This window comes from Pteropus medius, unplaced genomic scaffold (assembly GCF_902729225.1).
Source record: "Pteropus medius unplaced genomic scaffold, Ma_sr-lr_union100, whole genome shotgun sequence".
NCBI classification, from domain to species: Eukaryota; Metazoa; Chordata; class Mammalia; order Chiroptera; family Pteropodidae; genus Pteropus; species Pteropus medius.
This window is the reverse complement of record NW_024342471.1, coordinates 19,104,664-19,132,604: the sequence shown is the minus strand read 5'-3', so window position 1 is coordinate 19,132,604 and position 27,941 is coordinate 19,104,664. Positions and strand designations below refer to the sequence as shown.

The 27,941-nt window shown below is 43.8% G+C and overlaps 1 protein-coding gene and 1 long non-coding RNA gene across 5 annotated transcripts; one reads left to right on the top strand and one right to left on the bottom strand.

The window, feature by feature from the left end:
- Positions 1-229: 229 nt before the first annotated feature.
- LOC120603806 (uncharacterized) lies at positions 230-3,582 on the bottom strand. The gene is made up of 2 exons (XR_005653151.1): positions 3,453-3,582; positions 230-382 (listed from the first exon to the last, which is right to left on the bottom strand). It is a non-coding gene; the product is annotated as an uncharacterized LOC120603806 (long non-coding RNA).
- On the top strand, positions 3,568-27,941 carry UBE2V1 (ubiquitin conjugating enzyme E2 V1). Of its 4 annotated transcripts, XM_039864587.1 has the most exons (5): positions 3,636-3,674; positions 15,696-15,844; positions 15,981-16,032; positions 24,820-24,945; positions 26,144-27,941. In XM_039864587.1, exons 3-5 carry the CDS (start codon positions 16,030-16,032, stop codon positions 26,288-26,290), a joined length of 276 nt encoding a protein of 91 aa, XP_039720521.1. In that variant the 5' UTR covers positions 3,636-3,674; positions 15,696-15,844; positions 15,981-16,029; the 3' UTR covers positions 26,291-27,941. The 4 variants fall into 4 exon arrangements, with proteins under 4 accessions (XP_039720518.1, XP_039720521.1, XP_039720522.1 ...); XM_039864584.1 differs by lacking the exon at positions 15,981-16,032 and having other exon boundaries at positions 3,568-3,674; XM_039864588.1 differs by having other exon boundaries at positions 15,696-16,032.

Below are 27,941 nucleotides of genomic sequence, written 5' to 3'. Positions count from 1 at the left end.
CAGAGATTCCCAAACTGCCCAGATGCTTTCCCACCTTGCTGAGAACAGTTGTTTTTGAATGAATGCTGTGGAACAATCCACATCTATATATATCTCTTGACTGGAGCACTGTGCCAGCTTCCTGTATCTCTTAGATATACTTTTGGCTGTAAACAACATAAACTTACCTTTAGGAGCAGCTTAAGTAATAAAGACACTTATTATCTCGTCTTAAGAAGCCTGTAGGTAGGCAGCCCCAGGATTCGTTCAGCAGCTCAACTACATCATCTAGGTTCTAGCTCTTGCCATCTTTCCATGTGGGCTTCTTTGATGTGTTGGCTTTTTGGCCTCAGGTTTGTGCCTCATGGTTCATTATGATCACCACAGCTCCAACCATCACAACCTCATATTACAGAAAGGAGAAAGGGGGACAAAAAAAAAAAGGCTTTCTCTTCATCTATTATCAAGGGAAGAAAACTTTCCAAACATGCCCCCTCTACAACTCATTAGCCAGAAAGAAGTAGGTCACAGGCACGCCACTGGACCAGCAAAGGGAAATGGCAGCGAGCGTGATGGGCTTGGATTCACACCTAGATACTGGATCTTCTAGCCTCCTAAACAAAACCAGGCTTCTGTGAGCACAGAAGGACATGGCGACTGGACTGAGAGCCAATAATGTCCAACACACCTCCCCTTTGGACTCCTCATCTCCAGTCTTACTGCCACCCAATTTCAATCTCCTCCAGGCAGCCAGGCTCCATCTGTAAAAATGCAAACCCACTCGTGTCTTGCTTAAAACCTCCTGTGCTGCATATGCCCCATCACAGAGGAAACAACGGGTGCTCCAGAGTTAAAGAGAACTGGATTCCAGACCCGATTCTACTCTTCCTTGTTGTGTGACCCTGGGAAAACCAAATAAATCTTCTAAGCCTCAAGTTTCTTCATCTGACAAATGGAGATAATAGCTACTTTGCAAGGGTCTTTCAGGATTAAATACTAATAGCAGCTAATACTTATATAGCACTCATTCTGTGCCAAACCTTTTTCTAAATTTAGTTCTATTAACCATTTTAATCTTCCTAACAGTCCGTCAACCAGGGCTCTCTTATCCACATCACTTGAAGCTACCTGCTCCAGCAGGGACTGTGCTCAGGCATGCCAGAGGAATCTCGCACTGGGGTACTGACTAGCTGTGACCTCCAAAGAGGGGGAGAAGCTTCTCAGAGAGAGCAAGAGCCAGGGGAGGACTACAACTCCCAGCAGGCTCTGCGACATCCCTGGACTATAATAACTAGTATGCCGCGGGCAGTCCTGCTTAACCTGTTCCTCCTGAGAGGCACTTTGCATAGAAATTTGCTTTAATGTGGATTTTGGCTTGCCAGAAATTCCCTAAGAGTATCAAGGAATCTATGCAAGTAAACATTTATGAGCATTGTGGATAAGAGGCTTGTGTTTTAATCCCCACTGTTACTTTGAAGACTCAGTTTCTCATCTCTAAGATGGGGATATTCCTAGGAGCTGCCGCATCAAATTCTGAGAATTAAAAGCTGGCTATGATGTCTTGGTAAATGTCAGTTCTTCTAGTGTCCCCTCCTCCCTCTGTGCCAAAGGGTTTTATCAAAGCATTTTATTTTCGTAGCAACCCCATGAGGTCGATACTACCATCCATCTTTTCCGAAGGGGAAACTAATGCCAGGTTCGAGTTTCTTGCCTGAAGTCACACAGGAAAGTGAGTGAAGGACTTGAACCCAGAAAATTTCACTCCAAAGGTGAGTCCACTTTAGGAGCCCAAATGCTTCCCACTTGCTACCTGAGGCCAGGACAAATATATTGTTCTTTTCAAGATAAACTTGAATCACGTGATACCTAGAACAATGTCAAGATGATTGCGAGTGGTCAGTGCTGGGAAGGAGACACACATGGCACTTTGAGAATCAAGTATGGCTGAATTTGACCCAGATGGAGAAATCAGGAAAAGCTTCCCTGAGAGGATGATGCTGAACGTGAAAACAGAAGAGTGAGAACAGCACAAAGGTCCTGAGGAGAGCGAGGACACGTTCCTGACGCCTTGAAAGGGCCAGTATAGCTGGAGAGGTACAGCAAGTCTGAGGTGCAGGCTGTGCCATATAGAGGGGAAGTGAAGTTGCAAATTTTAGGAAGGCACTCACAGGGTCATGCAAATGCAGAGCTGGGACCTCAGAGTGAAAGCCTCCTTAAATATGGCGCCTTAGACACCTCGTTGGCCCCATCCTAGTCCTGGCCCTAGGTGCAGGGCCTTGTGGGTAGAGTGGTCATCCATGCTGGTTTGCTCTGGAGTCTTGGTTTCTTGTTGCCCTGACAAGATTACACTAAGGCCCCCTTTCAATCTATGGTCAATTTGTTAAGTCTGTATTCTTATCCCAAGGGAGTGGCGAGCCACTGAAAGTTTTAGCTGAAGGGTTTTTGAGCAGACTCTGGCTGCCATGTGGATGATGGACCATGGGGGCAAGAATGAAGGCTGCTGGGGCCATCGGAGTGGGAGACAAGGGCAGCCTACTCTAAGTAGGAAAGGTGGATGGAGTTGAGAAAAGCTCAGGAAGTACTGATGTCAGAACAGTGGATGTGCTGGGTAAGAGCTTTCCGCTTTCTTGTTTCTGTACCGAAAGTTCTGGTCCTTCCTCTGACAGTGTTTAGCTGTGTGACCTTGAAGCAGTCCCTTCACTTCTCACAGCCTGTTTCCACATCCAAATAAGGGCTTCTCAGACCATTTATGGTAAAAGGAGGAGCTGCTTCATGCAGTTGTTTATTTGCAAATACATGTCCCCAGGGCCTGTAAAGTATCCTCTACCTCCTTCACATCATTCAGGTCTCTACTTAAAAGTGATACCTTAGGAGTCCCTTCCTAACCACCCCCTGCTGCCCCTTCCCTGGTTTACTCTTTATCCTACGGTAATTATGTTTTTTCCTATTTATGTACTTGCTCTCTGTCTCCGACTAGAATGTAAGCGTTAAGAGCAGGGACTTGCTTCTTCAGGGATGTATATCCATCCCTAGCACTTAGCACAGGGCCTGGCACATAGTAGCTGCTTAGTTAAATATTTAGATGAACAAATGGATTGATAAATGAATGCTTTCCCTGCCACGTTAATGCCCCCAAATCATTTAGCTGCCCGGCTACAAGCCTCCTCTGGCCCGGGAACATCAACCCCGAAAGCAAGACAATATGGCCTGGGTTCAAATTCTGACTCAGCCACTTAACAGCTGAGTTTGGATAAATCGCTTAAACCGGCTCAGCTTCGTTTTTCACATTAATCTCGACCTGGTAGGGATGTGGCTAGGATCCAAGTAGACAGCAAAATGCCCGAAGCGAAATAGGCCCATTTTTACAGCTTTGTTTTCTTTTTCTCTCTCAATTTCGCCCTCCCAAGTTTGATCACCCCTGCCCTTCCCACCAAGCATCTCTATACCTCCTTCGCACCGAAGCTGGGAGGTACCTGCACGTAGCTGGGCCCTCGCGCAAGCAAACACATCCTCAGACAGTAAAGGCAGAAAAAAACCCCGCATCAGATCGCGTGGTCCGCGGAGCGGGCGTCAGCGGCGGCGACTGCGCGTGCGCGCACGCCTGCGCAGAAGGGCCCGGGGAAACGGGTGGGGGGTGAAGAAGGGGCCGGCCTTCGAGCGACAGCGACGCAAGATGGCAGCCACCACGGGCTCGGGTGAGCGGGGGTGCTGGGCCCGGCTGGCCGAGGGAGCGCGGGCTCAGCCTGGGGATCGGGGACCCGCAAAGGCCTTTGCAGCGGGACCAGGGCCTCTGCGCTGCCTCTGTCCGCTGGGCTCCGCGACGGCGACCCGGCGGGCCTGAGTTGGGAGGAGGAGCAGGCGGCGGCCGGAAGCACGGGCGGGGGCCTGAGGGGCCTGTGGGCGGCGCGGCGAGGCCCAGAGGCTCCCCTGGGTGGCGGGAGGGCCCCGCTGAGAGGAAGGGCCGAGCCCCGCGGCGCTGCTGAGCGGCGGGAGCGGGCGAGGGGCGAGTCCGTAGGCACTCCTGAGGAGATCAGGGCTGGCAGCTCTTTGGTGGAGATCGAGGGGTCCCCTAGAGAAGGAGGAGTCCCCCCAAAGTGGATGGAAGGCTTTTTCTGGGTGCCGTGGGTCTGGGTGAGGGGTGAGCCTTGGGATGGCCGTTTGGCAGCGACTTCAGAGAAGCCAGTCAGGATGGATGGAAGGAGGAAACGGGATCCACAGGGATGACTGAGAGGCTCCCTCATTGGCTAAGGGGATGGCTCCAGCGTTAGTTTTGGGAATAAGGTTAGTTGAGGAAATCTCAGTTGATTAGGAAAGGAGAGGCTTGGGGTGGCCGCTTTGGGAGGGATGAAGGACATCTACACACGGTTAGCGAGAAGGGGAAAAGGATCGCAGATTCCCCAGGGTGCTGGTTGGGGCGGCGGATAGTAAAATGACCTCATCGTTACCAGACCCTTTTTTGAGGACACTGATGTTAGGTTTTAGGAGGCAAGCTCTCATGGGGCAGTTGGTGGGAACTTGCGATATTCAATGAAGAACAGGTGAATTGGGAGCCCTGGAGATGTCTGATTGGTGAGGTGGGGGGGGGGGTGAAGGGGGTGTCAATGGGAAGCCCCTTGCTGGGTGGGGGGAAATGGGGAAAGGTCAGCTGTCAGAGATGTTACTTTTAGAGAAGAAAAATTTCCTCCTTTATTGGGTGAGGGAAGCATACCCTAAGAGTGTCTTTTATGGAGATTGGCCATTTCCTCCACTCCTTTGGATATTGGTAATAGTTATGTGGGTTCGGCTCAGAAGTTCCCCATTGGCTGGATAGGTACAGGGAGAGGAACAAATGAAATGGGAATTCTTGGGTGACTGCTTGGGGTAGGAAGGCTGAGTAAACCCCTACTTCTCCAGGATGGGGAACAAGGAATGAGGGAGCTACACTTTGGGGGAGAGGGGTTCTTCCAGGGCTGTTATGGGAAGAAGCACTTATTTTAAGACTGGATTCTTTGCTCTACACTCTTAAGATGGGCCTGAGGATAAAATCCTGAAGAGTGTATTTCAGACTTAACATCCTGCAATTGAACTTCAGGGGATGGACTCAGATGGCTTTCTTGAGGAGGCAAAGTGAGGATTAGCTCAGGAAGGTCCTCCAGAGGGGCTTATGAGACAAGAGAGTCAGATTCTGGAAGCGTAGAATGTGGGGGTAACAGTGTCCCCCTTCTGGTGTGGAGGCTGGACCCTGAGGCAGTGAAGTTGGCCAAGAAAGTCCTCCCAGATGAGGTGATAATGGGTGAGTTCTGATAGAGGAAGTAAACAGGGCCACTAGCCTGGGTACTGAAATCCTCCGGCTATTTAAAGCCAGAGCAGCAGCACTGTTAGAGGAGTTGGTGACCTACAGTGAACAGGGGAATCTATCCTTTGAGAATGCTGCTCCTCTGGTACTGCAAGGCGCCATTCTTATCTGATTGTGTGGTGGGAATGGAAGCAAATGGATGTAGGGGATTCTGGCTGAAGTGACCTACCATAAGCTGCCTTTTACCCTCAAAGCAGCGGGGTCTTCCTGGAGGGTAGGGGAGACCATACATTCTTTTCCTAGATTTTGGTTTCTGTTGGAACAATGCTGAGTCAATTCATTTACCAAGATAACTGCCTCAGACACTCTCAGAAGAGAGAGGTGAGTCAAGCCAAACTGCTATGAACTGGAGGGGTACAGTGTGCCCATGGCAGCCAGCGTCGTGGTATTCTAACTCAGCCCTATTGTCAGTCAGTTGAGATTGGTTACCTACGATCCATCCGGTTTAACAGCTACTTAATTCCAACTTCCTGACCTGCCGATTGAAGAGTGCTTCATAAATGCAGTGGTGGTCACACAAAGCAATGTCAGCTCCTGTCTTATGGAATACAGGAGCACTTGGCTTGGTTTAGATAACGTGGAATAGGCTTTGAGGTGCCCTAAAATGAGATTCCCAAAACTCCTTTGTTTATTCGACAGATATTTACTGAGGGCCTGCTGTGTCCACTTGTGAACATTGAACAAGATAGACATGGCCCCTGTCCTTGAGGAGTTTCTATTCTAGTCAGGGAGAAGGCCACTAAAGGAGTAAATAATGAAGACAATTTCAGATAGCAGTAAATGCTATGAAGGAAATTGCATAATGTGATAAAGCATGTCTAGAGGGGTGGTCAGGGAAGGCTTCTCTGAGATGGGACATTTGAACTGAGACAAATGATGGAAGGAGCCAACCCCACAGCGTGTGTCACAGGCAGGAGACGGGAGACAGTGTGTGCAAAAGCACTGTGGCAAGACCGAGCTTGGCATGTTGAATGAACAAAATAAAGGCCTAAGTGTGCAAGGGAGGCTTGTTAAGGATGATGAGTTGGAGAGAGATGGCTTTGGATTTTATTCAGTGTAAAGGGAAGCCATTGAACAAGTCCCTGCTATGAAGCAGCCATTCAGTACATATTTGTTGAAAGAGCAAGTGAATGAATGAATGAGAGTCTCAAAAAGAGGGAATGACAAGATCTGACATGTGCCCCAGGCAGTGAAAGGGGTATGGAGTGCTAAGAGTGGAAGCAGCAAGATCTTTATTGGGTTAAACTGAAATGAGTGTATAGGCCTCTGCTTTCTAACCCTGAGGAGTCTGAGATGTAGTCAGGGGCCCTGAGGCCTTCCTTAGTCAAGTTTAGAGCAAGCCTCTTGACTAATCAGCCCCTGGTTGCCAGGAAACAGGGTGAAGTCTTTGAGTTCCTGTAAGGGCTGAACTTAGTTTTTTATGGTCACTGCTTTCACACCCAGCTACAACACCTTCCCGCCTCCCTTGGTTCTGCAAGGTATGATTTCTGCATAGATCCTAGAGGGTGCAACTGTTAAAAGCCCACTAGAAGCCCTCCAGATGCCCGTGCTGTGACAGGTGACTTTCTCCTGCCTTGTCCAGGATTACAGGACCTCATACAGTGGCTCTTGGCTGTCAGATCCTTCTTCTCACCCAGCATCCCACAGGCTTCCCTGACGGATAACCAGAAACCAATTGCCAAAAGATTGGGCATAATTTTAAATTTGCATACATTGGAGTGGCCTCATACACTCGGCTTATGAAAATTTAACCATATGGGTAGTGGAGATTAAGTCATCTTCCATTCCATTCCAGGGTGTTCCCCAGAGACGTGGAGGTGGGAGATGAGAACTCGTAAACTCTTAGTTGTTCTCATTCCCTGAGTTTCTCACTGTGTGAGCATCTTGTTGTGCCGGTTGTAGCTAAGTGCCTTTTGTACAGCATGAGCCTTGCATTCAAGAGAACTGCTTCATCTAGTGCTCAGCTGAAGAAACAGCACTCTGCTCAGTGCTGGAGGAGGAGATGCTTTGCTGGGTCAGTACAACCTATTGCTCTCTTTAGGGATTGCCAAGGTTAATTTGATGATCATGATTTTCCCCTTCACAATAACTTTAAAACCACCCTCTGCCCCCTACCACATTCTCTCCCTCCCTGTCTCTTTCACCTGAAATGTAGCTCTACAGTAATTCGATGAAAGCAGAACACAAAATGTAAAGTCAGGAGTCCTCTGTTTAATTCTGAAAGGCCCAAGGGAAGTACACAGCAAGCTGCACTCTAAGGTTTACTATGTGATAGACACTGTAGTAAATACATTATCTAATTTCTCAGAGCAACCCTTTGAAGCTGGTATCTACTATGAAAGTAAGGAAACAGGCTCAAAGAGAAGAAATGACTTGCCTGAGGCTCAGAGCCAGTTGCTTGCAGAGCTAGGGTACAGAACCGAGACAGTTCTGCTCCAGGACACATGCTCTTGGCCGTATTATCATTCTTCTTGCCCCCATTGCCTCTTCTTCAGCTAGACGTCTCAAGTTCCTTCAGCCATCAGCAAGTCTGTTGACATTTCTGCCTTGGCTGATTAGTTCTGTCATGGGTAAATACTAATGACTGTCAAGTAGGATTCTCTCCTCTTCCTCACATGTACCCCATCGTCAGTCCATAGGTGTAACCTCAAAATAGATGCCAGATGCTCCCCTTCTCCGTCTCCATCGTTGTCATTCTTGTCCAACTAGAACCATCTTTCTCTCGCTTAAAAAACTACAAAAAGCCTCCTGCTTCCAGTCTTGCCCTTTTTCAATCTGTTCTCTGTAGAGGAGGCAGAATGATCTTTTACAGACATAAAACAGAAACTGCCACTCACCTGCAGAAAGCGCTTCCCGTTGCCCTTAAATAAAATCATTCTCTTTTCCACGGCCCATAAGGCCTTCCGTAGTCTTGGCCTTGCCTGTCCCCTGACCTCACGTGATACCACACACATCTCTGCTCTTGCTCTTCCCCTTTTGGGAGTAATGCTCTGCCCCCATATCTTCACATGACTGCTTCTTGTTCTTCAGGTCTAGCTCTCCAGAAAGGCCGTCCCTGACCACCCCATTCAGTGGTCTTCTCAGTCATTATCACATCCACGTTCTGTTTTCTTCCAAAGTGCTTAACCTTATCTGAAGTTTTGTTTATTTTCTTGCATATTTTCTGTGCCTTTCCACTAGGGCAGGATCTGCCTTGTTCTCTGCTATGTCCCTGGCACCCAGCATAATCCCTGACATGTAGTAGGTGCTCAATAAATATTGAAGTTGCAGTGAATTAATCCAGGTTTCACCTTGATGTAGCCAAATATATAAATTTGACATATTTAGAGAAACAAAAGTGGATGTTTAGCCTTTCAAAAAGGAAAGTTCTTGTCCTGATTAGCTGGTATTTATAAAGGGACTTTAGCATAGCATCACCTCTGGGCTCTCCTTCCCTAACTGTCCTGCCACACTTCCCACATCTTATCCTTTGTCTCCATCCCTGTCAGAGAAAATCTGATCTTTGGCCTTGGTCTCCCTGGCAGCAGAGAAACACAGTCTTGCATTTTGTCACCAGCTATTGTCACATTGTCTAGACGATAAAGAATGATAGATTGCCGCTGTTTCTTCCCCTAGATCAGTGGTTCCCAAACTAGTGTGCGTCAGAATCACCTGGAGAGTTTGTCGGATTGCTGGGCCCCACCCTCAGAGCTTCAGAGTCAATAGTTCTGTGGTGTAGTGTAGTGTTCTAGTGTGTTACCTGAGAATTTGCATTTCTCGCAAGTTCCCAGGGGATGGATGTGTAGGCCGCAGGTCTGGGAACCATACATAGAGAAGGAAAGAAAAAATATGCTCCTGGGCTTGCACAAACTAGGCAGCCAGACTACACTTGCCAGTTGCTCAGAAGTAAAAGTTATCTTCCCCTGACTTTATATCCACTTTTCAGGAACATTAAATTCAGGTACATTACCTTCCAGGCCTCCTTACTTTCCAACCAGACACCTCACTCAATTCACTGTCTTCCCTGAATAGGCAGCCAGTTTTAACTAGCAGTTTTCTTTTCAGGAGACACCTGTAAGGCTCTGCCATTTTCAATCAAGACCCAGGCCACGCCAGGGTTTTCCAAAGATTGGCATACTGTAATAGTTGCTGCTTTGTGGTCATGATTTTCCCAAAAGATGGTTTAAAGGGCTTCCGAATCCTTTTTGTACCACAAATATTTTAATATGTTGCTGTGTTTCAAATGACTGCATTAAATATTTTACTATGACATGATATAAAACCGTATCAGATATTCGAGCTTTTTCAACCTAGTTGACATATATTCTTTGTAATATCCTGCGGCTGCTGACTTTTAAGTTTATATTTAGCCAAGAGAATAACTGATTTTTCATACTGACCTTGGTGAAGTTATCTTAACATTTTCAGTTAACTTTTTAATAGTTATAGTTATAGTCTATTACAATTAATAAGAGTCCCCTTTTACATCCTCTGTATTGTCACTTGAAGCTGTTTTTCCACCTGCCTTTTAGGAGTCATATTCACACAGGAATATTAGGAATCTTAAAATTTAAGTTGACTCTGTGGATTAAAGTGCCATAGGAAGAAAAAATATTTTAGAGTATTCTTGAGCTTTTTTGATCTCCCCTGTTTCTGTATTTTGGGCATATATGGATTTAATTTTTTAATATATTCACTGAAAGCTTCTGTTAAAATTAATATATCATAATTTTGAGCTTATACTCTCCATTTGGGATGAGATGGAGTCCTCAGTTGTGACTGATACACTCACAAGGTCTACAGGATCTCTGAACTCCACCAATATTTGGATTTATGTCCCTTGGAGTACCCCTAAAGTTCTAGAACTAGGATGTGGTCAGGCCATTAAAAAATATTGACGTATTAACTTTGTATGCAGTTTCTGCATAGTTTGGAATATCAGTAACATGCTTTCATATTTTATGAAACAGTTCATTTTGTAGTAAAGGATCCTTTGACTTGTATGTTTTGGGTGAAAAATAATTTTTCCCTCATTTAAAAAAAAAGTTTCCCTAAAAGTCTTGACTGTACTTCATTAAAAGTAAGACTAAATAAATAAATAAAACTCGTTATCAAATTTCAGTTATCTCAAAATAGAAAACCTTAGGTATCTCAATTATGTGGTATCAGTGTCCAACATTTGGGCCACAATAGGCCACATTAGAGTTTTCAGTAGGAATGGAAGAGATACTATTTAATCAGGAAACAGTTATTGAGTACCATTATATGCCAGGCAGCATACCAGATTCTAGGAGGCAGGACCGAATGAGTCACAGCTCTAACTCAAGAAGCTCAGAGGGTGAGTCAGACAATAAGAGAGAAAGAAAAGAAAATTTAAAAAAAAAAAATAATAAAGCAGAGATATTGTGTAAGAGTAAAGGTTAGATGGGGGAGGGAGGGCTCTGAAAGGGCTTCTGCAGACTGCCTCACTTCTGATTTAAGATTTGTGTTTCTTAAGATCATTATATTCAAATTTTAATGTATAACTTTTCTTGGGCTATTTAAAATCCACACTAAGCCCCTTTGGTGATCTTTATAATATTAGACTTCCCTTTCATAGTGCTATGAATGTTTCCCTGCTGTATTTTCAGAAATAAACCAGAGTTTAGAATTTTGTTACATTGAGCATCACTCATTCTGAAATAATATTCTTAGGTAACACCCAGCCACCTATTCATTCGTTCAGCAAGGATTTGAGTGTGTACTCTGACAAAGCACTCTTTGAGAGGTTGGACATTCAGCAGTGAACAAAACAGATGAAATTTTACCCTCATGGAGTTTATGTTCAAATGAGAGAGACAGACAATAAAAAACTAGTGAAGTGAAAATGAGTATATTTAAAATGTCAAGTGGTAATGAGTACTGTGAAGAAAAATAAAGCAAGATAAAGGAGTGAGAAGTTAGACCTTAGACGAGGATTAGGGGAGCCAGCCAGTTATTTACAGCTGTAGGACAGAGAATTCTAGGGTGAGTGAACAGCAAGTGCAAAAGCAAAAAAAAAAGTCAGGTTACCTATTCAGGATGATGGCTGTTGGAGGCTGAAGAGCAGGAGAAAGGATAGCAAGAAATGGTGTTGGAGAAGCAGGCGTGTCTCTGTAGGTGAGGTAAAAAGTTTGGATATATGCAAGGTGCAAGGGGAGGCCAACGGGGAGAGCTTTGAGTGGGGGAGAGGTGGATCTAACTTACCTTTAACAGGCTCACTGTAGAGAATTGACTGTAAGTAGAGACCAGGTAAACTAAGAAACCAGGTAGGAAACTGGTGGCATGGACTACAGTGATCACAGTGAGGATGGTGAAAATTATCATATTCGGGATATATTTGGAAATGGGTTGGATATTGGATATAAGGGAAAGATTTCTCCTTATGACTCCCCAAGATTTTTGGCCAGAGCGATCTGGTAAATGTGCCATATACTAAGACTGAAGAATGGGTAGTTTTTGTTTTTTGAGGAGTGTGAGGGAGTTCTGTTTGGAAGTGTTTTAAGTTGGAGATGTCTAAGAGGCAGTTAATGTAAATGGGAGAGTCATCAGCTCCCTTGGTCTGGGTAGAATCCCGTGGGGAGTAGAGTGGACAAGGAGAAGCAGAGGTCGGTGGGCCGTGCCCTTAAACCTGGCAGCCAGGCTTTGAAATCAGGGAGGGTGACACCCAGTAGCCAGTGAGGTAGAAAGAGAACCCAAGTCTAAGGGAAGAATTAAAGGAGGGAGTAACTGGCTGCTGCTGAGAGTTCCAGGAATTTGGGGTGGGAGCTGATAATTGACCCCAGGATTTGGCTAGAAAGTGCTGCTTGGTGCCCCCTGCTGAGAGGAGTTTTGTTGAATGGAATAGGCAAGAAAGGCCGGATTGGAGTAGGTGAAAGTAAGGTGAAGAAGTGCAGGCAGGGAGTCTAGACAGCCCCTTTGGGGTTTTTTGCTAAGAAGAAACAGAGATGAGAAGATGGTAGCTAGAAGGGAACGTGGGTTCAAGTGAGGGTTATTTGTTTTCTTTTTTATGGTAGATAATACAGTGTGCTGATGAAGGTGATTCAGTCTGCCAGGTATTACACAAGGTGCTTTACAGATTTTACCTCATTAATTCTTCCTGCCACCTATAGAGGCAAGGAGCATTGGGATCCATGTTTTCTGATCCCTGTTTTGCCGAGGCTCAGGTAACTTGCACAGTCACACAGCTAGATTGCTAGAAAGTTGTGGGGCAGGGACTTGATTCCAAGTCTGTGCTCTTAATCCTGTGTTGAGAGCTTAAAGAATTTTCTCTATAGCATCCTATACTCCAGTTCTTATTTGTGGAAGATAACTTAGCTATTACTCTAACCAGCCTTTTTAAAATGGACTGGTAGACCAGCTATCTTATTAGTGATCAAAAAAGGCACCTAATCATTTATGTGAGTCTACATATACAAGGAAACATGGCTTGACTTTGTTTAGTCTTTGTATAAAAGACTCCATCTTTTATAAAATGCAGTGTGCATACGTTTTTATCCTTTCTGCTTTTTTTTTTTTTTCCCAGCAAATATTTATCTGAAGTCTACCTTGTGAAGGCCAGTTGTTTTTATGTCACATTGTGAAAATGGCAACTACTACCACAGTCATGTAAATTAAAATGTGCTGTCTCAAACCTCTTACCATTCCTTCTGTTTCCTGCCTACGTAGTCCTGTAAGGGGTTGGTAACCTGTTCTGTCACAGTATTTGCTCTAAGCAAATGCCTCTGGTTTTGTGGCCTGTGGTGTCAGTAGTAGCCTTCTCCCCCGTTTTCTTCCCTAGTCTTTATTCCATGCACCTGTGATTCCCTGTTGCCTCTGTATAAATTTCTCTTCTTGTGAAGACATCACAAGATGTCTTTAACATAATGGCATAACAGCCTCACTTTAATGTAATCACTTCTTTAAAGACACTATTTTCAAATAGAGTCACATTTGGAAGTGCTGGGAGTAGGGCTTCAACGTGAATTTGAGTGGGCACAGTTCAGCCCATTACACCATCTGTGAACAAGTACCTCAGATATGAACTAGTCTTCCTATCACTATGATTCTGTGCTCTTTGAGTATTCATTTTTATTAGATTAGGTTTATAAATTAACTAATAGTAATAGCAATAGGAACGCATAGTGATTTTTTTTCTCCCTAAACCAAATTAGTTAGGATTATTAAAGATTTAGATTTAACTCTTTCTGAACAAAAGATGTTGTATTGTCTGGCTTTTTGCTTATAATGCCACAGACATCCTTCACTTTTGTGTTTGCTGAAGGAGTCTTATTCCAGAATCATTGAAAAATCCAGTTGGATGGAGAATACCAGTGTTTCTCAAACAAGCCATTCAAGTATGCTTTCAGGTTTTTGCTGTGCTATTTGATATTTTTCTTCAATCAATGACTCTCCTGCTTACATTTCTTTTAAAAGGAAAATTTTACCATCATTATAAATGAGAAGTTAGTATACTGTTACTTGCCCTAAATAAGTTATTTTTAAAAATAAATACATGACTGTAAAATCAAGTATTCACTCATGTACCGTCTAAAATCACCTAAAGTGACACTAACGACCCATCCTTCCAGTTGCTCAGACCGAAAGCCTGGGAGCCATAGTTGACTCTTCTTTCTCTTGTGCTTCATAGGCAACCTGACAGCAAATCATATCAGCACAGACCTGTAAATATCTAGAATTGTGCTACTTATCACCACCTCACTGCCATCACCCTGGTCCAAGCCAGTATTATCTTTTGCTAGGATTATTGCAATAGCCTCATAGCTATTTCTGCCCTAGCTCCAAATTGTATTCTTCACACAGCAGTCAGAGAGATCCTGTTAAAAACAAGTTAGATCCTGTCACTCCTCTGTTTAGAATTGCAGTGGCTTTTTGTGTCCCTTAATAACAATCGTGGTCCTGATTCCCTACCACAGCTAAATTGGCATCTGTGCTGTTCTTTGACATTGTGGGCACGGCCCCACTTCAGGGCTTTTGCTCTTGCTGTTCCCTTTGCCTGGTAGACTCCCCCTCAGCTGTCCTTGAGTCATGCTCCCCATCTTCAGGCCTTTAGTCATGACACCTGATTGCAATAAGGCTTTCCTTGATCACCCTATTTAAAATTTTAACTCCTCCCCCTATTACTTCCCACTCCAGAACACCATCTGTCATCCTACGTAATTTCGGTATTTATTTTGTCTGTTATATGTGTTCCACTAAAATTAAGCTGCATGAGGGCAGGCATTTTTGTTTTATTCACTGCTTATTTCCCAGTGCCTAAAAAAAGTATCTGGTGTATAGTAGATAGTAAGATATTTATTCCAATTGAATTAATAGTAGCATGTGCCCCACACTTTGGGAAATTCTGGGACATACTAGGAACACCTTCGACAGTCTTGAGTCCTTCCAGTGGGTCTTTCTTCACAGTCATATGTGAAGAGCTACTTGCCTCCGAGTGTCTGGACAGTCGGGGCCTCAGCATTCAAGGCAAAGAAAGCTTGTAACTTGCCTGGGTCCTGAGCTTTATCTAGAGGAAATAGTCCAAGTGCCAGGGAAGGAGGGAAAGGTAGGCAGGACTGGTTGGGAGAGCAACGTTAGGAGAATTGCTCTGTGCCCTCCCACAGCCTCAGCCCTGTCTGGCCCTCGTACCCAGGCTCTGTTCTGGAAAGCACCCAGGAACGGCTCAAGCCTCAGCCTGAACTCAAGGATGATGGCTGGAACCTGTGAGATGTGTTCGTATACTTGTCTATGAGCTACTTGTCAGGTGTTGGTATTTTTGGAAATAAGTAAATTAGAGAACTAGCACCCTCTTTTAGCTTTTTCACAGGTTAAGAGAGAAACTATGGTTTAATAGTTGAAAATGTTATCCTTGGCACCTTCGGTTGACTCTCATCAAGAGGTCATTGTTGTTATTTGATGTGGTCAGGGTGACTCTTCCTCCTAAGGTAGTTTGAGTGTCAGGCCAACAATGAGCACACTCTTAGCCTCAGAAATGCATAATACAAACAAAAGAAATAGCTTTTCTTCTAAAGCCTTTTTGTTAGCACTTGATATTGATGGTTTTCATCTCAAATAGTGGACTCAAATTAATCAGCATTTCCACACGTAAACCCTTTATGAAGTTTGTCAAAGCCATGGGGATGAATTGGGGTGTCTTTCTAGTTTTGGTCGTCTAGCCCTGGTTCAGTTGTCGTTTCACCTGTTACAAACCATGCGCTCCTTCCTTCTGGTTGTGCTAGTCAATACATATAGCTTGAAAAGCAGCAAGTTTGATATACAACAACTTACAGCAATTATTTGCATGCTAGCATCTTTATTTCCAGGTAGTGATAATGAGCAGCTAGCTATAGGCTTACAAGTACCCCTGGAGTTGCTAGTATCTTGAATTTCTTTCCATTTATTTTAGGAGTAAAAGTCCCTCGCAATTTCCGACTGTTGGAAGAACTCGAAGAAGGCCAGAAAGGAGTAGGAGATGGCACAGTTAGCTGGGGTCTAGAAGATGACGAAGACATGACACTTACAAGATGGACAGGGATGATAATTGGGCCTCCAAGAGTAAGCGTCGGGCTACGGCTATAAATGTCAAATGTCTTAAATTCACTGTGCCTCCTTTTAAAAAATATTAGCCTTATCACGGAAAAAGCTCACCAATGGTATATTTTCTGAAATGTGGCTATTCTTTTTTGACCAGTTTCAGTTTATATATTTGAACCTCCTCTGATGCTGTTTAATCTCTCTAAATGGTAAGCAAAAACCTGTTTAGACTCGTGTGAATTTACATGACAATGTAGACAATGAAGTTTGAGGTAATTTTACCCTCAGATGTAGTTTGGAACAAACTCTTGGGCTTATCAAATAACAAGGCTCCAGAGACAGCCAGCGTTCCTGAAGACAGTGTCCAAATGAACTTCAGAAAGCCTTCACAGTTGTGGTTTTTATTTGTTGTTTCCAGTTTTGCCATGCACCTGTATCCTAATTCATTGGGTTATTCAATGAAGGGTCATCGCCTGCCTAGTCTGCTCTGGTCTGTTCCAGGCACCATTAGGCCCTGAGGCCTTTGCAACGAAGATGAAGACCATGGGGATGGGGAGAGTGACCTCTCAGAGCTTCATGATTCATGAGGATTCCCAGACTTCAAAATACCAGCTAACCATTTTTTATGGCACATTGTAAACCCCGCAGAAATGTCATTTAACTCTCACAAGAACCTGTTGTTAGGTACTACCATTGTGTAATTGCACTCCATTTTACAGATGAGGAAACAGACTCAGAGAAGTAAAATTACTTGTCCAAAGTCATGGCTGATAATACCCAAACCAGGGCTGACTCCAGAGCCTGTGGTCCTCACCTCTGTGCTGCAGTCTCCCTCCCATTAATATTTTGAGCTTTCCTGTTCCCATTATACAATTGTCCAGGATGTCAATTAGTAATTTGATATAGAAGTGAAGAATTAGATTTTCATAATGTGCCACTTTTTTTCAGACAAGCAGTAGGAGAGTCTGCTTGAATATAGCTGGACCTTGCCTGTGTCTGCTTGTGCTTTATGGACGATGTGTTCATTCATTCTTTTTACTGCATGCAAGGCTCTCACCAGCTCTGTGGGAGGTAGAAAATCATGTGGGATGTGGCCCCAGCCGACACAGGAAGAGCATCATGCTTATTAAGCGTTAGGACAATCTGATGTTACCTTAGACTGTCATAAACATTCGTGGTAAATGATTGGCTTTCTCATTGAATGTTACTCCTTGAGTCATTTTTGTGACTCTATAGTTTTAATTTTTGTGGTTTTTTAAAAACTATTCAACCTGTTTTTTCACTCATTGCTTGATTTTTTTTTAAATCTATGAAAACCAGGATTTTCTGGATCTGTTCATTACTGGGGAAAAACCCGATCTGGGAAGCTTGTTTCTCCATGGAGATCATTTTTCTTGCTGTCTCTGAAAGTCCATTGTGTGGTGATGGTTTCCCTTGCTGCATTTCATCCCTTCCTAAGAATGGTGTAGGTTTCTTGAGGATGAAAACTAGTGTTCCCTCCTCCTTACTGTCCAGAGCACCTGCAAGTGACTCAATAGATCTATGAACAAACTGGTTTTTGGTTTCTAGCAAATTTAACAATGAGCCAGTGTTCAACGTTGTGAATACACTAAATACCACTGAATTATACACATAAACAAACATATGAACAAATAAAATGAACCACTAAGTTCTGTTGAAAATATTCTGCTTTTCCTAAAACACTTTAGATTACCCTGAGTTTCAGTTTATCGCTTTCCATACATACTTTTTTAAAATCACAGCTTTATTAAGATATAATTCACATACCATAGAATTCACTTACTGTAGAATACACTTTTAAAGTGTATGGTTCTGTGGTTTTTATTACACTCAGAACCGTGCAACTATCACTAATCAGAACATTTTCATTACCCCCAAAGAGAAACTCCATCCCCACTGGCAATCACTCCCATTCTGCTGCCCACTCCTCGCCCTCGACAATCACTAATTTACTTTCAATCTCCATGAATTTGTCTGTTCTGGACGTTCTGTGTAAATGGAACCATACAGTATGTGGCCCTTTGTGACTGGCTTTTACTTTGTATAATTTTTTCATGGTTCATCCTTGTCATAGCACTTAATTTTTATGACTGAATAATATTCCATTATATGGATATACTATAATATTTTGTTTACCCATTAATTAGTTTTCCAAAGTAACTGCACCATCTTACATTCCCACCAGCAACACATCAGGGTTTCAGTTTTTCTGCGCCCTCACCAATGCTTGTTATTGCTTGCCTTTTTACCCCTGTGGTTTTGATTACCCTCACTCCCCAAGGTTAAAAGCAAAGTCATAAAATCTGCTTCTAGGTGCTTCCTGTGACCAATCTGTTTTCAGATTGGCATACAAGATATATGCCAGGCATTTGGAATATCAACATAATTATTAAAGCATCTAAATAGAGTACTTAACTCATCTCCCTATTATATTTGCATTATTGAATTTTTCAAAAGAGAATCCATCATAATTTTAAAGGTATATACCGTATGATCCAGCAGTTCTGCTAGGAATTTACTCAGCTTTTCTTGACTTTGTCGCCCAAAAGCCTATATGTACAAAATTAGTTTATGCAGCATTTTCAATAGTAGCAAAATATTGGAAACCACCTCGCTGTCTTTCAATCAACCATCTTATGTACCGTTTAGCTGTTGAAATGGAAGAGACAGACGTGTGTGCTGAAAGGGAATGATCTCCATGGTGCGTAAGTGGAAAAAGTGAGGTGCGAAGCAGCACACAGAGCATGCTGCCACATGGGCTGGAAGGCAGTGGGGGAGAGGAGGAGCTCAGATGCTTACTTGTGCTTTTGCATGCTGAGAATACTTTTGGAAGAACATAAAAGAAATTGGTGACAATAGTTGCCTTCCTCAAAAGGGATCTGGCCGACTGGGGCCACAGTGGAAAAGAGACTTATTTTTTGTCAGATTTTTTTGTACTCTCTGCGTATACTTTAATTATGTGTCTTAGCTATTTAATGTCTTTTCTAAAAGAGGAGATGGGGAAACAAGTCCTTCAAGCCAAAAAGCAAAGCTTCCCATCCAAGAAGTACCCCCTGCAAGAAGTACCCCCTGCACACGTCCGACTGTCCACAGCTTTACATGTGGAGTATTCCCACTCTCACCATAGAGGCGCTAACAGTAGCCAGGTTATAGAGCAGGGTTTCTCAGCCTCAGCACTGCCGACATACTGGATTGGATCATCTCTTATGATGGAGCTGTCTTGTGCACTGTAAAATGGTTAGCAGCATCCTGGTTTCTACTTGCTATGTGCCAGTAGCACCTCCCTCCCCCAGCTGTGACAACCGTAAATGTCACCAGATGTTGCCTAATTCCCATCACTCCAGAAAGTCATCCTGGTTGAGAAGCAGTTATGCCTCTGGGATTCTCCAAAGTAAGGTTTTTATGTGTAGGTTAGAGCCTGGGTGTGTATTTATACACATATTTATCTAAAAGTACTGTGTACATGTTTAAGAACAAAAGATAGTTACAAGAGTGTATGAAGTAAAAGGAAAGTAATCCTTCCCTCATTTCGTTATACTCCCCATAGAATGAAAACTGGTCAGTTGGTGTGTGGTGTGTTTCTAACAACTTTTCCTGTGGCTACACAAACATAAATACATATCCTTTTTAATACAAATGAGACCTTGCTGTGCATAATGTTTTGCAACTTTTTTTCACTTAACAGGTGGTGAACATCTTTCCATAGCAGTGTATGTTGACCTGTCTCTTTTTAAAAAACCTTCTTAAGTTACATGTCTAATGTGTGAATATATTCTCAAAAAATTTTCAAACAATAGAGTATGTAGGCTAAGAAGTTCACTTGTTCCCCTTAACTCTGCATCAGTCAGGAAAAGAGAAACCATAGTAGGTATTTCAACAGAGATCATTTAATATAGGAAGTTGATCAAATAGTTGGACTGAAAAAGCCAAAAAAGGTACACTGTGGAAACACAAAGATAACACTAGAGACAACAGTAGCAACTCCCTGGGGCTGAGAGGACAGGCGGGAGGCCAGGGCCAACGAACCTAGCCCTGGAGGGGGCGTACACTTTGCTGCTGGTCCCTGCGAGGCTGGAGGCACTAGTTGGGCCAGCTCTGGAGACCAAAAGCTAGAGATCAGAAGCAGCTTTTGCTGCCAAAATGATGGGCTCATGCTGGGATGACACTGACAGAAACAAAGCAAATGGGAAGATACAAGGGCCTCTTTTTTAGTTTTATTTTATCTTATGATCATGTGGTTAACTTGATACTTTAGTCCTTAGGTTGTAGAATAATCTGGTGGCACTAGGATTGACTTAGAGAACTGAATCATTAATGTGGCCTCGAGGTGGGTCCTATGGCTCACTCAAAAGGGTACCCCGACTGGTGGAGTAAAGGAGAGTTTCTGTACGAAGGAAAATGTGTCTTGTAACTGTCTAGAGGGGTGTGTGCAGGTAGGTGCTGGTTAGTAAGCTCCAAGCCCACCTTTCTCAGCTCTGGTTTGGATACTGGGGCTGGCATTCTGCAAACTATGTTTTTCCTTTGTCAGCTGGTTTTCTGTTAAGTTCCTCCTTTCAGGACAGGAGAGAACCTGAAAGGCAGAGAGAAAGGACTCGCTTCTTCCCGTTTGCTTATCGATCTGTCTGTGCCACCGGTTAACAGCCCCTCATTCTGGCATCAACCAAGGGTTCCAGCCTCCAACTTTTGAGGGCATGCCCAGCTCTGGCCTCACAGCAACCCCCCTTCAGAGGTCTTTGTTCATCTCCGGACATCTCTCCTCTGAGCCTCTAAGTCTGCTAAACTGCGGCCTAGTCCCTTTGTTCCCCCGGCCTTAAGGGTTACCACCCGCTCCCTGCAGTTGTTACCTCTGCCTTACCTCTGCCTTAGCTCAGGTTCCCTTTCTAGAGCTTTTTTTCAGTCCATTGATACTGATTTAACTGATTTCCTATATTAAGTTCTCTGTTAAAATTCTTAGTATGGTGTCCTTTTCCCTGACTTTCCCCTCCATGCCATATCCCTACTCTCCCCAGATTCGCTGTGAGCAGCAGCCCCTGTGTCTCCTTTGACACCTCTTTCTCTGCATTTACCAACCTGTCTACATCCCGAGTCATTAAGATCTTCTCAGGCTCTACACGGTCTCACTTTTTAGAGGGCCCACTCTTCATTCTAACATAGCACGTGCCCACATTGCACATTAAACATAATTTTTATATAAGTACATAAGATTTGAACTAAATAGCAGTTGGCTAGTTGACCTAATGTCACCATCTTATATATTAATTTAGATTTTGTAAATTTTTTGAATATTTTTACAGCCAGTGCCTTTTTCCTTTTCTCATATCTCATACATTTAAAAATAAAATTTAATTTATAATACTTTTAGTTTTACAGAAAAGTTGCAACAGTAGTATAAAAAGTTTTCATTTCCCTTATTGTTAACATCTTATATTAGTATAGTACATTTGTAAAAACCAATGAACCAATATTGATACATTATTATTAACTAAAGTCCATAACTTATTCAGGTGTTCTTAGTTTTTACCTTATGTCTATTTTCTGTTCCAGAATCCTACCCAAGATACTACATTATATTTTGTCGTCATATCCTGGGCTCCTTGTGGCTGTGACAATTTCAGGTTTTTCTTGTTTTTGTTGCCCTTGACAGTTTTGAGGAGTACTGGTCAAGTATTTTATAGAATGTCTCTCTATTGGAATTTGCCTGATGTTTTCCCCCATGATTAGGCTGGGGTTACCATATATATATATATATTAGGTGCAGGAAATTTTGTAATCTCTAGGCTCTGGGCCTGTAGTACATCTAATGGAGAAACAGCCCATGTGCACACAAATATTCCCAGAGTTGGAGGGAAGCGCCTGTCTGCTTTTTTATCTTGTATATTCTGCAACTTGCTGGCTCTGCCACCAGCTATGTCTCAGCCGTCTGTGTGTGTGTATTTGTGTGTGTGTTTCTGGGCCTTAGCCTTTGAAGAGGCTACTAAATATCTAATTACATGAATATGCCATATTTGTTTAATCTGTCTCTTGCAGGTAGACGTTTAGATTGTTTACAGTTATTTTTGCTGTTGCAGACAATGCTTCACATTTTTGTGCACAAGTATGAGTCTGTAGGAAATTCCTAGAAACGGTCCTGATGGTCTGAGCATGCCTATTTCACATTTTGATAGGCACTGCCTAATTGTCCCATAAAGCTCAAGCCACACCAACAATGTGGAAAGTGTTTGTTTTGTGATCAAATAATGAATCTTAAGAGCTGTGTTCCTTAGAGAAACAGAATGTTCTAGCAATTCTTCAGGCACATTTCCTTTCTTCCATGAAATCTTTTTAGCAGGTCCCTGGAGCACTTACAAAACTAGAGAACCAGAACCCTGTTTCCTACAAAAGTCTTCTCTTTGAGCTTTTTAATGGCCCTTCAGGGGTCTCACTTGAGGCATTTTATGCCGTTGTTCCAATGAAATTGCCGGTTGAACATCAGTGATCAGAATTCAATATTTATTTTTTTCTTTTTAAGAAGTTAGTCGTAGTATGGATGTTTTTAAATTAGACTTCATAGTGTCAAGAATAATGTTAAGATTTAATCTATGTTATAATCAGAATCCTATTAATAAGCTGCCCACCTTCTCAGCCATTTTGACACTGCTGTTAATAGATATCAGTGATATTTTATCAACACTGATAAAGCACAAAACATAGCAGCAGATGAATATATTGGTTGCATCAGAGCCTCCAAAATACAATATCAGATATTTTAAAAGATTTTGTGATTTTGGCAATTACTTTGAGCCCATACCTCCAAGGGCTGACTTATGTGAGACGTTCCATCTCTGAATCATGTAAGAAAACCATTGAGCATGAATGCAGGACTCACCCAGAGAGATGAATTTGGGATCCATGCAGTCAACGATGCTTAGTGTGTGGGTGCTGATGGAGACGGCTGGGTGCTGAGGAGAGACCTTTTGTAATATTTTCCATAAATCTGTATGGAAATGGTTTCCCTGTTTGCTTCCTACTTGTTATGTGTAGTGAGTGATTCTTTTTTTCCTCTGAGGAAACTCTTTTATGGCAACAAGGTATTCATTTTATATAAGCATGAAGGGCAACCTTCATTCAGCAAACGTTGGAGTACCGATTCTGTTGAGGCCCCTGCCCTCCTCGTTCTGTTTGATGAGAGAGGTCTGACACAAGTCTGCAGGTGGGGGGTCAGGGGTGCTTGTGAGAGGAAAGTTCATTTGAGCTGCAGAGGAGCTGCAGGACCCAGAGGAGCAACTGCTGTAGGGGCCTCAAGCTAGAATTTGGCATGTTTGAACTGTAATAAGGAGGCCAGAGAGTGCAGGTGGGGAGGAAGGCAGGGGGCACAGTGTCCAGTCCAGGAAATCGAGCTTCCTTCTCTAGGTCACTAGGAAGCCATTGTAGGGGTTAGGCCAGCAGGGACCGCTTTTGGATTGAAAACATCAATCAGGCTGCTGTGTGGAGAGCAGTTTGCAGGGGAGAAAGCAGACCCGGGGGATTCAGATGAGGGAAGTGGATGGGTGTGGCCATCTGTTTTGGATGTAAAAGCTGAGACTTTTTGATGACTGGAAGGTAGGGGGTAAGGGAAAAGGGAACTGCGGCCGGCCAGCTAGGTTTTTGCTTTAACTGCTAAATGGTGGTGCCGTTTGTGAGGGAAGAAGAAAGGAACAGGTTTGAGAGTGGGTGGGAATCCAGAGCTGAGTTTTGGTTTAGTTATAATTTGGAGTCTGTTAAGTGGATGTGAAAGTTTTCTGTGGGCATATTATAAATGCCTTCTGAATCTCAGGATACGTTTCAGTTTTGTTTTTTTAATTAGGGACAGGCCACTCTTTAGACAAATGCTTTCAAGGGTTTAAATGACATCCTCTGTAATTTATTGTCCCCAAAGACCTCTAGATGTCGCTGTTTACTCGGGAGTGGCTACTTGAGCAGTGACCGCTGAGGAAAGGGCACAGGTGCCTGAGATGGAATCCACGGGAGGGTGGCTCCTGCCTTCGCGGGTGCCAGTCTGAGAAGGAGGCCTCATCACGGTGTGCTCCTCAGACACAGTGAGAACAGCCCAATTTCATACAGCACAGAAAGCTGTGGATTGGCCTTCTGTCCTGTGTGATATTTGAACTGGGAGGTGTTTTTGACTATGCGCCTTTTGAGTGGGGCCTTAAAGGCTGCGTGGTAGTGCAGGCGGGGGAAGAGCACTCTAGGCAGAAGGACCAGCAGCGCATTTTGCTGCTTATTGGGTAGAAGTTAAATGAAAAGTTCATTGACATGAGGGATTGGACTTTTCCAGTGTTCCTGACAAAGGCACAGTTGGTGTTTGAAGAAGGACTATTTTTTATGCAGGCCTGGCGTCCTTGGCCCCGCTCCTCACCCACTAAATGCCAGTAGGTTCTCGGGTCATCATAAAGACAGCAGGGAGGGTTGGGACCTGCCCGTTGAGGTCTCTTACACAGTATACAGCCCCAAAGCGATGACGAAGTGGGAAAGCAGCTCTCGTGTCTGCAGCCCACCCCTACATTGCGCTTAATTTTAGTCCTCTAAAGAGTTGCCTGTTCTGTTCTTTGGACACAGTGGCATTTAATGCACTGGCTGATGATCCTGGCATGAGTAGATGTTTAATGTGGCTTCCCAGAATAGGGAATGCGTTCTGTTATACACGATTTTCCAGAGCATAGGACAGATCTGCAAAGCAGGGAAATCAACACAAAAACAAGGCCATCCGATTGGACTTGACGCTGACTTTAAACCTCAGCAATACTAAACTTTCTGTCTTTTTAGTCCCAGAGCCCAAACTCACAGGCACTAGCGTAGGGACTAGTGGCCACTCGCTGACTGACACCTAACAGATAGACTTCGTGTCATGGGAGCAGATGCACCAGTCCTGCAGTCAGGGGGAACGGGGTTTGAGAAGGTCTGCCTTTTTGAATTCTTTGTTTGTAATTGCCTGACGTCTCTGTACCCTTTTTTTCCAGACAATTTATGAAAACCGAATATACAGCCTTAAAATAGAATGTGGACCTAAATACCCAGAAGCACACCCCTTTGTAAGATTTGTAACAAAAATTAATATGAATGGAGTTAATAGTTCTAATGGAATGGTGAGTTGCTTTATCTGCCCTGCCTGTTCCTCGGGGTTGAGAAGTTGCCCGTTCTGTAACGTCGGGAGCACTTTGGGGTGATTCCCTTTGTCCCTTGGTTATTCGATGATAAAATAGATTGCAGTATGAACATGTGTAGGCTTGGAGCGGGGGCCTGTTTCCCGACTCTATTGAACCATCACACATGCGGCACTTACTGCTGGTTATCACTCCGAGGCGTGAGCTCATTTAGCTCTCACGATGTACATTCATGAGGTAGAAATGAGGACACAGAGGCAAAAAGTCTTGCCCAGGGTCACACTTTTACCTCGTGGGCCTTATTCGTACATAATATATTTTCCTTTGATGGCCTTGCGTTTTTAACTTATTTTTACTACTGTTCTGACTACCATAAATGGAAACGGGTCTCACTTGCCATAAGAAGGCAGTAATGACAACCATAACTACTACAGCGTAAAGCAGAGTTGGTCGGATCTTCCTCCACATGTTGCTTTGAGCCCTTGAGGCCTGCTGTCTCGTTCAAAGGGGAGATCAGCAGGCGTTCGAGGGTGTCACATGTGATAGATCATGTGAGCTAGGCTTTTATTTCGAGGTATTCAGAAGTCTGGGGAACAAATTGAAAAGAGATGAGCCTCATTACTACATGCTCAGTGTTTACTGTTGAATTGGAGTTTCCCCCTGAAGTCTGGAACTGAGAGCTCAGCCCATGCTCTGGGGAATTTCTTTTAAGGAATGCTGCGTACACTTGGGACAGTCTGACTGAGGCAGGCCCTTGTCACTAGCGCTGACGTCCTCTGCCTTTGCTCTTCCTGCTGCCGTTTATCAGCCACCACCTAGGTAGAGAGAGTGGAGAAAGGACAGGGGCTGAGCAGCAATAGCACCCGGCCCAGGAGCGGGTCATTGATTCGGAGCCGGTCGGGCTGATTCTCTCCTAGCGTCAGGCTGTTTCTCTAAAGGCAGCCTTGCTTATCCTTGATCCCCTTCTCCCAGACAGTGAGGGTTTGGGCCACAAAGAAGGGAAAACTGACTGGCGGGAGGGGATCCTGCAGGCATTCTGCATGTCCGATACTGTGAGATCAGCCTATTCACCTTGAAAAATGCATTTTACTCAAGTCTGTACTGTCGCTTAACTCCAGTGTGCAGCTTTTCTTCTCTTTGAGAGCACGACAGTAATTTGTTTTTGTTTGCCTTATTATAGGTGGACCCAAGAGCCATATCAGTGCTAGCAAAATGGCAGAATTCATATAGCATCAAAGTTGTCCTGCAAGAGCTTCGGCGCCTAATGATGTCTAAAGAAAATATGAAACTCCCTCAGCCACCCGAAGGACAGTGTTACAGCAATTAATCAAAAAGAAAAACCACAGGCTCCCCTCCCCCCATTCGATTTAAGCAGTCTTCATTTTCCACAGTAGTAAATTTTCTAGATACATCTTGTAGACCTCAAAGTACTGGAAAGGAAGCTCCCATTCAAACGCAGTTTATCTTAAGATACTGTAAATGATACTAATTTTTTGTCCATTTGAAATATATAAGTTGTGCTATAACAAATCATCCTGTCAAGTGTAACCACTGTCCACATAGTTGAACTTCTGGGATCAAGAAAGTATATTTAAATTGATTCCCATCATAACCGGTGGGGTACATCTAACTCAACTGTGAAAAGACACATCACACAATCACCTTGCTGCTGATTACATGGCCTGGGGTCTCTGCCTTCTCCCACTTCCCTCCCCCACCTCCCTCCCTCCCTACAACAGCCCTCCAGCTCGGGGCGGCTTGCTAGAGTAGATGTGAAGGTTTCAGGTCTCAGCCTGTGGGACTACTGCTGGGTGTGTGGGGGTGCTTTGTCTGTACCCCTGGTTTCTTTTTTTAAGTCTTAAATGACGCTCCCCTTCCAAGCCATCATCCTTTTCCCAATCTCTACGACCACCCTTGGCCGAAGCATAGATTGTAACCCCCTCTGCTCCCCTCCGAAATTGGCCTTTGGTGAGGAATTCAGGGCTTCCCCCATATCTTCTCCCCGCAACCTTTATGTCGAGGGGTGCTGCTTTGTCCTTCCTCCTCAAGCCCCTTTTTACACCATCACCACCCACGCTTTCCATGACACTCCCTCGCTTTGGCCAGAAGCCATCAGGTAAGGTTGGACTCTGAGCTCCCTCCTTTAGTTTTGGAACCACGTTCATTTACTCTCCACCAGCCTAGGAAATGAATATTGGGTCCTCAGCCCTGCCACCCTCTGCCGTCGTCATCAGCTGATGCGTTTTTTTAGCTCAGGTTTTGATAAGGTGAAAAGAACAACAGTTAGCAGGGTTACTCAGACCTGCCGGCTCTCAGAGTCCTTGGTGATTAAGCCTGGAGAAAGGCCACAGAAGACACTTGTAAGCACACACGATCCCTCTGAATGAATTGTTTTCTTTTCCTGTAATTGCTTTTGCTTTTAAAAATTGAAGAAATTTAAAACAGGGCTCTCATTTGGTCATCTTTGCAATCCATTTGGGTCTAGTTCGGAATCTGACAACTGGAACAAAAAGAACCTTGGATTCGGTGCGTACTCTGGTGTTGGTGCTGCTGCTTCTCACGGTCCTCAGCAGGGACTGAGAAAGAACTCGGTGTGCACGGCAGATCCCCGAAGCTGGCGGGCTTGACTTCCTGGCACATGGCTGCGTTTTTCCACTTTTCTGTTCAGGACCACTAAATGCTGAGATGTGGATGCATACCGAAATAAAAGCAATTCATTGTGTTCTAAAGGGGTTTTTTTTTTTTGTTCATTTTTTTTGTAATTTAGCGTTTGTGTAAAACCACCTTTTTGAAGCAGCAACTATCAAGTCTGAAAAGCAATTGATGTTTTCATTAATCTTTTTCTGGGGAAAACCTTAGTTCTAAAGATTTCACGTCCTACAAGTAAAGTTTAACATAACAGTATTCCATAAGCAGCCTTTTTATTGTCGGACCATTGCCTGATTTTAATATAATAAAAAGTGTGCATTAATATTTAA